General features: G+C 37.8%; 2 protein-coding genes across 3 annotated transcripts; one reads left to right on the top strand and one right to left on the bottom strand.

Annotated features, from left to right (window-relative positions):
• The first annotated feature begins 2,628 nt into the window (after positions 1-2,628).
• On the top strand, positions 2,629-3,972 carry LOC143354085 (NADH dehydrogenase [ubiquinone] 1 alpha subcomplex subunit 7). Its single transcript, XM_076787827.1, has 3 exons — positions 2,629-2,803; positions 3,446-3,624; positions 3,773-3,972. Exons 1-3 carry the CDS (start codon positions 2,735-2,737, stop codon positions 3,831-3,833), a joined length of 309 nt encoding a protein of 102 aa, XP_076643942.1. The 5' UTR covers positions 2,629-2,734; the 3' UTR covers positions 3,834-3,972.
• Positions 3,973-4,123: 151 nt separating this feature from the next.
• Pi4kiiialpha (phosphatidylinositol 4-kinase III alpha) lies at positions 4,124-14,718 on the bottom strand. Of its 2 annotated transcripts, XM_076787825.1 has the most exons (23): positions 14,575-14,718; positions 13,228-13,621; positions 12,626-13,140; positions 12,210-12,525; positions 11,999-12,061; positions 11,470-11,694; positions 11,167-11,353; positions 10,747-10,957; positions 10,387-10,641; positions 9,958-10,310; positions 9,106-9,526; positions 8,859-8,966; positions 8,587-8,793; positions 8,240-8,516; positions 7,591-8,083; positions 7,392-7,527; positions 6,846-7,175; positions 6,253-6,540; positions 5,944-6,171; positions 5,523-5,869; positions 5,164-5,437; positions 4,679-5,085; positions 4,124-4,539 (listed from the first exon to the last, which is right to left on the bottom strand). In XM_076787825.1, exons 1-23 carry the CDS (start codon positions 14,662-14,664, stop codon positions 4,314-4,316), a joined length of 6,351 nt encoding a protein of 2,116 aa, XP_076643940.1. In that variant the 5' UTR covers positions 14,665-14,718; the 3' UTR covers positions 4,124-4,313. The 2 variants fall into 2 exon arrangements, with proteins under 2 accessions (XP_076643940.1, XP_076643941.1); XM_076787826.1 differs by lacking the exon at positions 11,999-12,061.
• Positions 14,719-15,076: the final 358 nt, after the last annotated feature.

Raw genomic sequence — 15,076 nt, 5'->3', positions numbered from 1 at the left:
AATTGCTCCTATCATTTTCTCACAGAAATGTGTGTCTGGCTCCTATCTTTCGCAATAGCTGCAAAGCAATTTTACTCTGCTCATTAATATTCGATGATCATCCAAAATGTCCGCCTTCGGGGATTTCGAAATCCCCGTCGAAATTTTGCTCTGTCCCGTTTTGGTATCGTCATTCGTCTGCGTCAGTAACGATCATCACCGATCGATCGTAAGGTTATTCCCGTACAGCAAGTATCAATGAATCCCCAATCAACAAGCAATCGAGCGTTTTGAACTTCTTCATTGATCGACTGATAATAGGACTACCGTAAACACGGAAAAGATTCTTTGCTCGGGGAATCCGTTCTCCCCTAATGGACAATATTCATCGACTCGCTATCAATAGCTTTATGATTTATAAGTAGACTGTGGATTTTATGCATTTATGATAGAAATGAGAATATGAAATTGACAGTGGACAATTAAAATTATTAAAATTATTAAAAGCGAAAGACATTTTTATTTGGTCCTTGGATGCTGCAATTAACGAACAAAATTCTGCATGAAGCAGCATAATAATTGCAGTGGGTGATGAAATTGAAGCTGACGACTCTCTTGTTAATCTATAAAATTTTGTTTGTTCGTCAGCAGTTTTATGCGACTGGCTGTAGGCGATTAAAAGTGATATCATCGCAGGTACTAATATATCGACACGAAATACCTCTAGGAACACTGAGAGGTACTGGGTGGTTAAAAGATAGCGGTCGAAGGATGCGTTGCGTGCTTGCTTGCACGTTCCCAAAAAATGATTACCTGGAATCAGACGCAAGTGAAATTCGTGTGACTAATTGTGCACGCACGCGGAACTTTTGTGTAAATGATTGATCGCGTCGGCCGTCGCCGGAACCATGGGACACTTATCTTGAATGGGTACATGTCCATTTTAATTCGCCACGTAACACGCTATGTATTGTTTGCCGCTGAATCGGCTCATGGCGTTTAGTAAAAGTGATAAGGATCACCAGATCGAGGAAAAGATATCGCTGGTAATTCATGCGGTGTACGTCCCTGGAAAATCGATTGGCTCCGCGAAGTAGTTGATCCGCTAAATCATCGCAACGAGTTTCCCTATTCTATTTCCTTTCCGAGTTTTAATAGCAATTTCGCGAGATAGCGGCCCGCATCCGTACAAATTGAATTTAATTAGCTTGATGCAATACGAGGAAAAAAGCATGAATGGATGGCGTTACACGATCATTAGACCTTTTAATTGAACCGTTTAGCTCAGAGCTACTCAACATGCCTATTAGCGGGAAAGCTACGGGGGGAATTGAGGGGAAAACGTTACCCCCTCTCTGCCAGTACCGTGGATGCGTGGGGAATAGCGCGGTAGAAGGGGAAGTTAGAGTGGGGGAACAAGTCTTGATCTGACGAAAGGGCGGGCACAGCTACGGGCAAGTGACTTAGCGGAGTGGGGGTAGGCACAACCGTAGCTTGCCACGTAGCTGTGACAATGCGTGTGACAAACATATGCAGTCTTCCCCGCAGGGGCGTGGCTTCCCGAAAATCGCTGCCCGTACGGGCAGACGCTGAACAGCTCTGGTTTAGTCTCTTTGTCTTAGTCCGGGAAAATTAATTTAAAATGAAAATGAACCCGCAAAAATTTCAAGTATATATATATTTATTTATTTATTTATTTATTTATTTATTTGTTTAATTATATAAAAAAATTAGTTTTCCATTATTTTGGACTTAAATCGTTGTTAATTGGATTCCAGTGTTTTTGTAAATGTAGTATTATTTTAAATTATTATTACTTAATTATTTTATATATTTTGTTTGGTCTAATTAAATATTCATACATTTGTTAAATAATACAATTATCGAAAATAATACGAATCATTCGTATGACAGTCCATTTTTGTTTCCAATAACGTTATAAACGGAAATGATTAAATAGACAGACTCGATTATGCATATGTATAAAGTCTCGCATGATCCATAATTTCTACGCTGTTACAAATCGAGCGGTCTTCAAAGATATGCATCATGTTCCTTTATTTCCATTCAGGGACAACGTTTAATATTTAACCAACCTAGTTCTATTTTTTTCAATGAACTACTAGGCTATTTAAATTAGATGCGTTATTACTGCAACGTATATACAGTGAAATAATTATAGCATACAGTAAGCACTATTATTGATATCCGAGATACATCTCACATGCGATCATTCAAAACAATAGGTTACATACAGACATTTAAATTCTTCTTTCCAACTTGCCAAGACCTCCGTATTTAAACATTCCATAATTTACCGTTTTATTTCCGAAGCGCATTATTCAAATCGAAAAGATTTCGAAGAGACAAACTATAAAGTTTAATTAAAAATTGATTTTATTTATTGTACGGTATATCTTAATCATATAATATAGGAAGGATTCATAATTTGATCAAATACCTTGTAAATTAATTTCCTCCTCAAGGATATAAACTTTCTTGAAAGCGTACCTCGCAAATTAATTGTACACTATTACATTTTATTAAAAACTTCGAATGCACACTGATCAATTAAGTTTCGATGAACACTTGTTTTAATATCGAACTGCAATCGACTATCGATCATTCAGTTATCGAATATCGCAGCTGCGATTTAATAACATTGACAGTGTTCGATTTCGGTCCTTAAACTTGAGTGCCTATGTTTAGAAGGGAATCTGTTTACTGTTAAACAATTAATTGAATAATTAAAGAAATGCCGCGAGTTATTGAACATCGATCTGTAACGCCTATAGTGAAAGTATTTCGAAATGTTATGCGAGGTGTAAGTCCATTATTCCTTTCATGTTCAATCTGTAACCAATATTCTATACGTTGCTCATTTTTCTAGAAATTACGTAACCTTTGGTTTTTTTTTGGTACATTGTTATATTGACAACACTTCTTAGATGTTTATTTTGTCAAATGTCATTTGTAAGAACCGTTTAACGAAATTCAATAGGTTTCATTGATGTCAGATTAAATCTTATAATATTATAGGTTATGTGTACTTTCAAATCAATCTCAACATTTTTTATGTAAAACAATATATAAATATTATATAAGCTATTTCTTTTGAATTTAATTTGACATATACGTATCGGGTTGATTAATTACACTTCCAAGTTCTTTCTTTGTTGATTACTTCCAGAATATTTTTTCGTAGCTTATACTATTTTTGTATTTTTGCAGCAATAATAAAACAAAACTTAAGAAAAGCCAAACGAATATGTTTACTTTCTTTTTTACCTTAAAATTAATACTATACAAATATGAATCACCAACATATATGAATATATATGAACGTATATGAACACCGATATATACAAATATAAATCACCTGCTAAAATTTTTACATTTTTCGTAATCGAATCAATATTAGCAAAGAAATGAGAACAACTAACTTGTGAAAGCATTCGTATTTCAGAAACCTGTTGTAGATGGAATAAGGTTCGCAGATTGTCTTGCTGCACGCACACAACCTCAACCCGACATACCTGGAGGGCCATACCATAAGACTTCCAAAGTATATTATTTCTCACGTGATGCCAGAAGGCTTGTTAAACCACCCATTGAGCTGACTGGGCAAAAACAATTAGATACAGGGTAATTATATTCATATCTGTATAATCTAAACAATACTTTCTAGTCTCGGTTGTAATATGTGGACAGCAGCTCGAATTTAAATAATTTAGTACGTATTTAAAATAATCTATAGCACTTCGTTAATTAATAATACCTAAACTGATTTTAGGAAGGAACCTGTCACTGAACCTAAAGCAATTACACCAGGTAAAGCCATTAAGATCCATTAAGAATGAGCGAATACGGCAAAGTATTCATTGAATGATAGTTGTGGTATAGCAGTATGTAATAAACAATTATTAAATAATAATCGTGTATATGAAGGTATCACACTGTTGTAAATAAAGCAGACATTCTTTTTTAAAGTAATTCTCCCGTTTAATGTTTAATCGATAACAGTGCATAAATAATAAACAGAGGAATGTTTTTCATATACACATCTCCTGCGACCGGCAGGCGTATACAATAATTCTTGGGTTTATAATACATTATTACATACATACAGAGCACAATGCTTCCATAAAATTTCTGTGAGTTTAGGTAGTAACATTGACACTGAGAGGTTTGTACAAATAGCAGATTAGATACTGCTATTATCTAACAATATAATACATGGCGTACTCGTTCAACAATTCTTTCGCAGAAACAATGAATTTCTCCGTTGCGAACGAACAATCGACACAACGGAAGCCTCTCGAATAACATATAATTTAATAAGGAATTTGATTCTGATAATACTGTATCATGTCGTAAGTTTTCGTACGGAAATTGAGGTAGCTGCTACGTATTACATTGAGCATAAAGGCCGCAGCTTCGCGATCAATGGCCGTCGGCACGAATCTGCTACGCAATAACTTTATCGTTTGTCCACGGAAACAGGGCAGGCCCGTGTCAAGCATAAGAGAAACTAAAGAAATTATTGCCTCTTGGTAGGGTCTGCAAAGAACAAACAACATTATACATATATCATACTGTTTAAAAATTCAGATAAAATTACAAAAGCGTACAGTCGGATAAGGTAATGACCTCTTGCCAAATAATTGCGTGTTCATTGATATATTATGAAAATGATTACCTCACTGCTAGAAAGGCCTGCACGCAGAGCTCCATAAACCACCGGAAGGGCGCGGCCTCCATTTTTCCTCCCATAACGAGCACCATTTCGTCAGTTAACTTAATATCGGGCTCGAAGCCCAGATTACCACCGGGTGAACTTTCGAACATAAACCCAAAATCGATATGTATAATATGCCCTTCTGTATCCAGCATAATGTTACCATTATGCCGGTCCTTGATTTGCAAGAGGTACGTGATAACGCTGTAAGCAGCCATCGACTTCACGAAGTTGCGACGCACGTTCTGAAATTCCTTTGTTGTTTCGTCCCCGTAACGTTTAATAAAATATTGGTACATATCGATGTCCGTAGTACGACCTAATTGATCGCGCGATGTCGCATTCGGTACACATTCTATGACGCCGCACTGAAACATGAGACAATGTTTTTGATTAGGATACTGTTGAGCGACGATGTAGAATGACATTTGGAGATATGAAATTACCCCGGGTGCTGTGGCCACTACTCTATACGGGAACAAAAATAGATTCAGTCCAACTTTCTGGAATATATTCTTGAAAATACTGATCACTTGCAGAGCTAACATGTCCTGTCTAACATCGTCGCCAACTTTGAAGATGGCTGCTTGCCATGCCTCCTTCTCTGGTTCTTTCTTCATGTCTGCTTTCCCGTTTGACACTGCTAACGCTATGTTTTCTAATTCGTTAATTCCATATTTTTGTACTTTGAAACGTGCCAAGAATGGTGCTTTTGCGGCGCTACGGGTTGCAATAATAACATTAGAGAATGGTTACAATTAAAGAAGTGCCAGAACCCGAAAATGTCAGGTCTACCTTTACTCACCTCTGCATAGGAGTTCCACTTTGATAATCAATGTCAAGAACCATGGCTTCAGGATTAGAAGGTAAATAGCAACCAGGTTGGACTTTGATCTTGGACAGAGCTGTTAAGCAGGCCGCCTTTCGTTCAGGACCCTTGGGGTACGGCCTTATATCACCGGAGATATTCGTAATCTTCTCGAAGAAGTCGAATTCTCTTTCATAAAACTGTTTTGCTTGTCCAGACAGCGAGCCCAAAATACTCTTCACTAGAGAATCTAGCACGTCAAAGAGAACTGGATCTTTAATCTGTTTATCCTCGTCCATATACATATTTGTATGCATATTCCAAATTAACTGGTGCGCCACCACCTACACAAGATTAATAAAAGCAATAGTTCAAATCAAACATCAAATTAGTGTAAATACAATGTTTGATCACTGACCTGTGAACGTTTCGAAATCTTTTTAATGAACTCTATCACGTAACCCATGGAATCGTGGCGCACCGCTTGCACAAGTTGAGGTATATAGAAAAGTACAGCATCAGCTGGATAACTGCTTAGCACCTCTACCGCATACTGTGCCGAAATCGGATGATGAGGGAATTGACGAGAGAAGTATGCCAGTGCTTGAATGGGTGATACTCTTTCCCATGTCAGCATATATACCAACTGAAATATGATCGTGTATTTCTAATAACTTTGAACAATTTAAAGAATAAGAAAATTTATCAAATTTGAATGACGTCTCACTTCAGGTACGTCGTTGAGTAATGTATCCGTGGTCACGAGATACTGCAAAGCTTCTGGGACATGCATGACTGGCACTGGCTTCGAACGAACCAATCCGCACACTTCTTTGATAATGATCTCCGAGTATTTCAATCGGACCGGTAAAAATACTACAAGAACAGGACTGATCTCCCACGCAAGACGCGTGTATTCACGCCATTTATCGTTCATTCCCTTAGCACGCCATTCTGCAATACTTGATTCACCTGGTAACGTAAGCTCCTGTCTTCCACCAGGATTTCTCCAAACCTGCATATTAATATATATGTACATACATATAAAAAGAAATTTAATATTTTAATCACTGAAGGTCCATTGATAAAATTTTCAAGATTTTAAATAATAGTCCTAAAAGAAATTATTAGATATTGGGGATAGCTTGTTACGTCAGTGGTTTCCAAACTTTATGTTACATCTCCCTTTAAAAAAGTCATTCTTAAAATACCCCTCCTTTAAAATTTAATGTTATCTTAGTTCCCAGTTTGGAAATCGCTGTGTTCGATCTTTAAAAATTATTAAATAACCACCAGTAGATTGTGTAAAACGAAATTTACCAGTAACATTTCTATTTCAACTGCTAGCAATTCCAGGATCAAGTTCCTTTTCTTAATGTAGTCCTTCACGAAAACATTGGCATTCATGACACGCTTACTGCGGTTACTACGTTTTCCAAGAGTATTAGTACTGGTTGACATAGGGACTGTACTAATCCACACACTTGACGACGTTTTCGAGTAATCGGTATTCGTTGCACCTAAACCTGTACTCAAAGAGGCCATTGTCTCACTATGCACGAAGCCGCTACTTGTATACTGAGGCGTTAACATCTCGAATTCGCCTTCGTTTCCAGTCATTACCAAATACTTTTTATCACTGTGCATAACCTGCAGAAAATAAATTGAGTTGTAATAAGTGATCCTAAAAATACAGTCGAAGGCAAAAAGACAATATTAGAATCAGCATTTTAGAATAAACCAATTCAAGGAACCTTACTGCAATCCCCTGGTAATTAGATTCACTATATTTCATTAAGGAAGAGTTCCTTTAAGAGATGTGAGTTCGTGAATCTAACGTAAGATTTTTAATAATTATTGAATTACCTGCCAAAAACGTATAAGCGTGACCAAGTCTTCTCTAAGCTGTTCGAGTTCTTGAGTAGGCACTTGACGCTCTCGACAGAAATAGTCCAAACAATTACAATAAACGCGTTCGCGTAATACATTTTTGCTTAAAGTCCTGCGAACGAAACTCGTTATCCTTCTGTTCATTCATCACACGGTACTACATCCTTCATGATACCTTTGTAAAATATCTCCTTGGAGGAGAAGCAGTCCGCAAGAGAGCAACTTAAAGCGCACGCCAACTGCAGCAACGTGACGACTCATTCCAGGTTCTTCGCCATAAGCGCCCACGGTCATTGGCAGCGACCGGTGTAGCAGAGTAACAATCATGTCAACCGTTTCTTGACAACAATACTTAGCAGTCTCGATTAGTTCCACAACGAAGGTAACCCAAATCTCGTGAGGCTTTATTTGAGGAGGATTCGGCCCTACTTTGCAGCCTTCGTACATTGCCAATGGACTGACCTCTTCTTCGTCTGGTGCGAATAGGCCCATTCTCTTGTCCACGGTGTATTGCCATGCGACAAGCATTTCTTGCAAGAAGCGCAGCTTCAAATCCGGACGGATAGTGAGTATCCACTGCCAACATTCGACAGCTGTCGTCATGGCTGTTGGGGTAAATAATTCTATCTGCGAAGAAGCTACTGTATGCAATAAACGTCTGTGTATTCCTGAAAATACAAATCGATTTCCTACGTCAGTTAAAAGAGGAACACTAATCCACAGACAGAGTTGGGCAAAAGTTATTTCGAATGACGAATAAACCCATTTATTTATTATTCGTGAATAATGCCAATCTCTGTCCGCAGGGATTTATTGTAGATTACCTGGCATAGAGATTAATAGTGCAGTAGCACGCCAAAGTGCACTACGATGCTTGACGTCGTTACGAGAACGACAGGCCATCCAAACAGCATCGATCAACAGATCGATTACTTTGTTTCTACTCTCTTCTAGAGGTATCTCTCCAGTAGAAAATTCCGTTTCCGCTAAAGAAAGCATTCCCGCTATTTCGCCAGCGTATCGTGACCGTGTGGACATCATTGACAAGAGCCACGTGCTGGCTCCTTTCGTGCCACGTGGCCGTTTGTCTAACGAATTAGTCTATGCAACAAAAAAGTTTTTTAATATCGAAACGTTTGAAAAAGTTTGATACTGCAGGAAACAATGTTACATTTGGCATAGCCGATTGCGGTACAGCGAGATCCACAAATTCAAGGACCGAATCTGTGGACAAGCATAGGCCAGAATGGTGCTTCAGTCCGGAGGATGGTATTTGGTTAACGTATTCTTGTAAATGCGACCTGGTGGCCTGAGGTGCCCATTTCATAGCTTCTTGCACTATGCCTTTACATCTTGCGGTAAAATCTTTCACAATAATCTACGTTACAAAAATTAGCATTAATCCCTGATTGACTTGTATGTATGGCAATAATGCGTATATACCTCTCTCGCTTCGAGCGTGTCCATAAGTTGTATACTGTACGGTGTACCAGGTATCCTCAAAATTGGTGTTTCTTCGTTGGGGTCAATTTGTAAGGAAAATGATAAAATCTGGAAAAAATAGTAATAACTAGACTGCGAATCTTCATGCAAAATAAAAATTGTCTGCATCGATTGCAAGAAATAGAAACCAAATAGAATGTTATTTTCATTCCCGTAATCATTTTTACAATTACAATGAGATACACACCTGTAATATATCTAACATACTCCAAAGCACCTTGCAGTTCCACAGAAGATGCGGGAACGCATCTACCAAAGCGCTGAGATATTTGTCAGCTATTCGCCTAATCTGTTTATGTACATGATTAAAATGCACCAGAAGAAATTGAGCATGAGTTTCGAGTTCCTTCTCCCGTCTTTCATCTTTCGGCTTACGCTGCATTACATCTTTGAATTTCGAAAATACGGAATCAGCAACGCAGCATATGCACTGCCACATACCACTCTTTTCTTTCTGTAAATCGGTATCGCACAAGTATTCCATGATTGGCTGCAAACTCGGCTCGGGACTGTTTGCCACCCTTAATGTCTCCAGCCAATAAACGGATAATAGGTACGTGCACTGAGCAAATTGTAATTTCGTTACATACTGGGATATGTCGTTGGTTCTGCAAGAATCATTCTCATTCTACAATCCACCAATATAACACAAAAGACTATAACTAGACAACGGATCCTCATGCAAAATAAAAATTGTTTGCACTGATTGTGATGAACAAAAGCCGAACAGACATGTCTCGCTTGCTTTAATGATTTCAATAAGCTAAAACTAATAAATTGAAGCTCTTTAATTCTTTTAATCGGTCTACTGCTCTAACCGCTTGCATTACGAGTTGTTTTACGGTTACGACAACGAGAAAGTAGAATAGGAAATTACTAACAAACATATTTAGCAGGCTCTGCTCGAAATCTTCATCACGAGTTTGATTCGATGTTACAATGCAAGGGGTTAAATCGCGTACGCCCATTTTTTATCATAAATGCATCAAACCCGCTGCCTAATTATAATTCACCTACTAACCGAGAATGATAGGCCCACCTATTAGTCAACTTTAATATTTGACTTCTCAATTCTTGCAATTCATTCAACGAGACGCTGTCGTTGCGCACAGCTGAAGTGTATTGCAGTTCTCTCATCTCGAGGCGAGCGCTCGTCTGCGAGATGAGGTAAGGTGATTTCACAGCAATTTCCTTGACCCCTTCATACCACTCTGCAGGCCATAATCTCGATGCTTGGTCACCAGCAAATCCCATTACAACGCAATAAAGCCAGAAATCTTTGAAGAGCTTCAGAAGCCTCTTCTGCGGATGTCTGATCGGCGGTAATCGACGTACCAATATGGCAATCACTGGGATGAGTACACCCAAATTTCCTGCGCTACTTGCTGCTTTCTGATGGGGAAACGTACGGATTAAAACTGAGCTGTAAGAGTCCGCATTCATGATTGTAATTGGTAAATTCAATTACCGTTGCAGTAACATTGCTCGACACTTTGTCACTGGCACGTTTACCCTCTAGTCCAAGCTGAACGAAAAGCTCAAGCAAATGGAGCAACAAGTCGTCCAGGTCTGTTTCACCTTGCAAATTAGCTGCTATATTCGCGAGGGCGTTCGTGACCGCTTTAGCTACGTGACAATACTGTTTTCGATCGTCGTTTGCGGCGTACGTAGCGGTACTCGAGCCTAGTGACATAGAGAACATTTGCATTATCCCTTCGTAAATCTGCAAAAAAAACAAAAGGAATGCATTCGCTTGTTGTACAGTGATCATATAGGAGCATAGCATCAATTGTGCAGTCGTCTTTTGTTATTATTATCGGAACTCAACCTTTGACTCGCATTTTGCGATTATCATGCATCCTAACTGATCGACGATTAGAAAATCAAGATCGCTCGGTGTACGGCAAAATAATTGCTGAAAAAATGGAAATATCGTGCGCATAGTCTTTGGGGTGTCTTTCAACGCAACGGCAACGTGTCCCAACATGATTACTATGTTTTTGGAAATTAACTCGCTATTCGATCGCTCATCAGAATCGCTAAAAATATTGAAAATAAATCAGAAATCATAAAACCTAATACACAAACCTTTAGCGGAATTAATTAACACGTTGGCTGCTGCAATGCAAAACTATTCAATCTTCGTTTGGTTAAATAAATGATTTCGATTGTCAAAAATTTGTATTGGTTGCTGGGTCGGCAGGCAACGTGTTAAAACTCATAAGTTAAGCGGTATAAAATATTGTACCCATCACATTTGTCAGCAGCGAATAATCTATTTGAGACACTGGCAACTAATGCCGGCACACAATCTGGATTTACAGAGTGTGCAGCCTCCAAAGCAATGCAGAGATTACCAATAGCTGCGTCACGTAACTTCTCAAAAGCCGTTTGTATAGATGACGTTGTCTGCTTCGAATCGTGCATATCTTTTCCTTCAATAACAATATTAATATTTGTTGGTATTGTACAGGAAATAGTGTCAGATTGTTGAATCAGACACTTCATATGCGACAACCTAATATTTCGCAATAAGTGTAATTTGAGCTACCTTTCCCATTATGCTGTCGATGGAGTTTGAGAAGAATTGGTGATGGCACAACCAAAAAATCCCGAAGGTAATAAATAGAAGTACTCGCTATATTGGGAAACTTCTGCGCCAACTTTCCCAATCCTTCGAGGCATACCATTAATAAAGGCATATGCGCTAGCACCAGTTTCGGTCCATGATTCGAGTTAATCTTTTCAACTAGGCGACCACATAAACTATCAGCACCTGTAAACAGTGGCATTAGCACAGACTGTATTTGAAAATCTACAATACGCACGCAGTACTACGTAAATCGGATAACTGTTAATTCGAAGTGTTTCGGAGGGATGATATGCACAAAAATTAAATGACATTTTATTATTTGTTTCTATATTAACGAATCGAGAGAATGGTTAAGGTGAAATTAAGAAACTTGCAGCCAATGAAATGAAAGTTAAGCCAATGGGTATATTCGTTAGTTAAAACTATTGAAAGTTATTTCAGACACAGGGTAGTCAATCGAAATACAACACAAGCTAAATTCTAATACCCTCGCCGATCAGCATTGAACTGATATCTGCGAATAGCGCAGACAAATCATACTGGTCTCTCACTGTAAAAATAACGTAACAGTCCTATACTTCCCAGTAACATATACAAATTTCAATGAAACTGTCTTACTATGCTACACAAAACTACTAAAATGAATTAGGCTTTTGCGTATATACAAGTCTCGATTTTGGAATTTTGTTACCGCTTACCAGTTTCGTCGCCGATTGCCCACACTAGGAGATCGACGCACGCGGAATTAGCCATCACGTTCACTTTAAATCTATTTACAGTTCGAAAATTAGTGTCCATGTCTTCCCTCTCACTCGCGTCATGTTGACGTGATTGCAATTCTGTCTGGCCCGATAAGAAAAGACCTTTCACAAACTCCTGCACATCCCTTGTGAAAGGGGTAGGCAAATCACGTTGATTTTGCAACAATTCTCGTAAAAGTGCAACCATCACGAGGTTCATCGTTTCGTTGAACGTGCGATAGGGAAAGATTTGCAACTGGCCAGAATTATATATCTGAAGGGGACATAAATATATTAGTAAAAAAATGACCAAAAACGTATAAATTTTACATACAAAACCGCAGTCTAGTTTCAATACAAGAAGTGACCCTAACTTGTTGAGCTTCTTCATCCAGGAACGTTAGAATTTCTTTAGTAAGTAATTTCTTCGCTAACGCTAAGACACTTTGAAGATGCACCACACTGAACTGCATCCCAGCTCTCCTCTCAGGACTTTCGTTACATCGCATCTGGGGGAACTGGTTGAAACTTGATCCATATCGACTAAAGAAGTACACGGCCGGATCGTAGGGTACTGACGAATATGATTGCAATGAAGGTCGTTTGGCATTGGGTAATTCGTGATCACCGGTTAATAGATTTGGTGTGTTATCTATGGCTGGATGAGGATTTAGATTACCACTTAGGGATCGAGGAATAATTGGCCGAAAATTCGAGAAACTGTGTTGTTTCTTGTCAGATGTTAAACGGGTTTCTGAGCTTGATACTGTAAGAGGTGCTTCTGGTCGAGGAAAAATACGACAGAGGAGCGGCGGATCTGTACAGGCGAAGCGGCCCATTGAACGTGCCAAACCAATTAATACTGGGACTATACTTTTACATAATGACACTGGAAAAAAAATAATATATTTTCAAACGTATCTAAATCATAAATCTATATGATAAACAAATCTATTTCTTTTGTAAGTATACTTACATTTGGCTTGCATTCCTCGGCTCCCATTTTGATCTTTGTATCCCCTTATTAAATTTGTTAAAACTGCTAATATTTCTACTTGAGTAGCTATGATCTCTTCACGCGCTGGTTCACATCTAGCTGCGATATCGCTGAACAATGTATTCAAACAAAAACTAAAACGTTCAGCGACAGGGACACGCTCAGTAGAAGAACATCTGATCTCATCCAACCAAACAGCTTTAGGAAGACCACGCAGTAACCGCAGGAGATAAGTTAGTATGCGGTCCCGATGTTGTAGACCAGATTCCAAAAAATATATTCCCAATGCGATAGTTGCATCCTGACCCCTTTGATCCAACCGATATATACCTTGACCAGTTTCTTGTGGGCATAATTTAAACAATTGCATTACCTGCACAAAAATTGGATAGTTTAGTTTAATTTGTTCAAGCTAAAATAGAATTTGTTTATGAGAAAATATTTTAAATATCTCATTTAATGAACTTTGTCATTTAGCAATTGATTTTATCGTAGGAGTTAATAAATTACATGAATATATTATCTTAATGCTATTAGTAGCTTGCAAATTGTATAAACATCTGCAATGTTTGTAGACAAATTTTGAGAAAGTGAAATCAAGTAAAATTTTATTTTCAATAGTAGTAGCCTTTGTGGAGCTGAAATGAATAAACATCGTACTAAATTCTGTAGAATTTTATATTTTAGCATTTTTTGAAAATTTTCAGAAGTTATAAATGCATAAAAATCCGCAGTCTATCTATTAGCCATTTTAAGTAAAATATGTTCTACACTTCGTCTAATTAGTCTATGAGAGTGAAGTCTCCCATGCACGATAAATATAAATGTTTCTCGTTTAATTAAACTTTGATAACATTATCCTTTTTCTGTTATTGTACAATTCCATGATTTTATCTTGTCTATTAATTGTCTATTAATTAAAATCCTCCAGATAATAATTGATTTTTCGAAAATAATAACATTGTTTCGAAAGCATTATCATTTTTTTATTTTATCTATTATCATTCATAATTTATTCTCTTAATCGTAAAATCACAGTTGTAAATCTAGTTTTACATGTAAGTCAATTACATCTGTGAAGCATGACAAATCCTTTTCTTTTCGATTAAAGTGATATTAATTAATAGCCACTGACATATAATTATCGTAGAAGGAAGTTAATAAGCAGTCCTTCCTATTATATCACAAGATGACATGTCAGGATATCAGCTGACAGGTCCTTAGAAATAACCTAATCATCATTGATGAAATGTCAAATTTTGATACACGTATAAACACAATCAGCAGTTCGTTAATTGGTAATATGTGATATAGATATTCGCATACCTTTTCCCATGGTGTAGGTTTGATCGCAGCTAAACATCTAGCCAAATGTTGGACGGCTTTCGAGAAAAACAATTTCTCGTCCGCCACCATCTTGCCCACCGTCCTTTTGCTTACGATCTGTGTAAATATCGTCTGCTTGTCCCACTGACAGACCGTTTCGTTGCTCGAGATATCGATTCTCGAAGACAAAATTTAAATTTAAAATCACCGGCTGCAATCAATAACTAACCAGGACTTTCTTCAGGCCTATCAGTATACTATAAAATACTTCGTTTGAAGAGAATCTTTATTATAAAATATACTAAACTAAATGATAAAAATTGTTGAAATGTTTTGAAATGAATACAGTATGAATACAGATTGGCAAAAGCACAGACATGGTACAGGAGTAGACCAATCACCCAATGTATGTTTTTGTCTCACGTCCGCGTGGCTCTAGAGCCCCCTTATCATGTTGTGTCACATCCTACCGTATCGGTCGGAACTAATATTGTGGAACCAA

Source organism: Halictus rubicundus, chromosome 5 (genome assembly GCF_050948215.1).
Source record: "Halictus rubicundus isolate RS-2024b chromosome 5, iyHalRubi1_principal, whole genome shotgun sequence".
NCBI classification, from domain to species: domain Eukaryota; kingdom Metazoa; phylum Arthropoda; class Insecta; order Hymenoptera; family Halictidae; genus Halictus; species Halictus rubicundus.
This window is presented reverse-complemented; position numbering and strand designations above follow the sequence as displayed.

Bases quoted from the DNA above. Each gene is read 5' to 3' on its own strand.
- LOC143354085 (XM_076787827.1), top strand. From the start codon at position 2,735: ATGCCGCGAGTTATTGAACATCGATCTGTAACGCCTATAGTGAAAGTA. The intron at 2,804-3,445 runs GTAAGTCCATTA...TTCGTATTTCAG, and splicing joins TTCGAAATGTTATGCGAGGT to AAACCTGTTGTAGATGGAAT. The intron at 3,625-3,772 runs GTAATTATATTC...AACTGATTTTAG, and splicing joins CAAAAACAATTAGATACAGG to GAAGGAACCTGTCACTGAAC.
- Pi4kiiialpha (XM_076787825.1), bottom strand. From the start codon at position 14,664: ATGGTGGCGGACGAGAAATTGTTTTTCTCGAAAGCCGTCCAACATTTG. The intron at 10,958-11,166 runs GTACAATATTTT...CAATATTTTTAG, and splicing joins GCTGCTGACAAATGTGATGG to CGATTCTGATGAGCGATCGA. The intron at 7,176-7,391 runs GTAATTCAATAA...TATTTTCTGCAG, and splicing joins CGCTTATACGTTTTTGGCAG to GTTATGCACAGTGATAAAAA.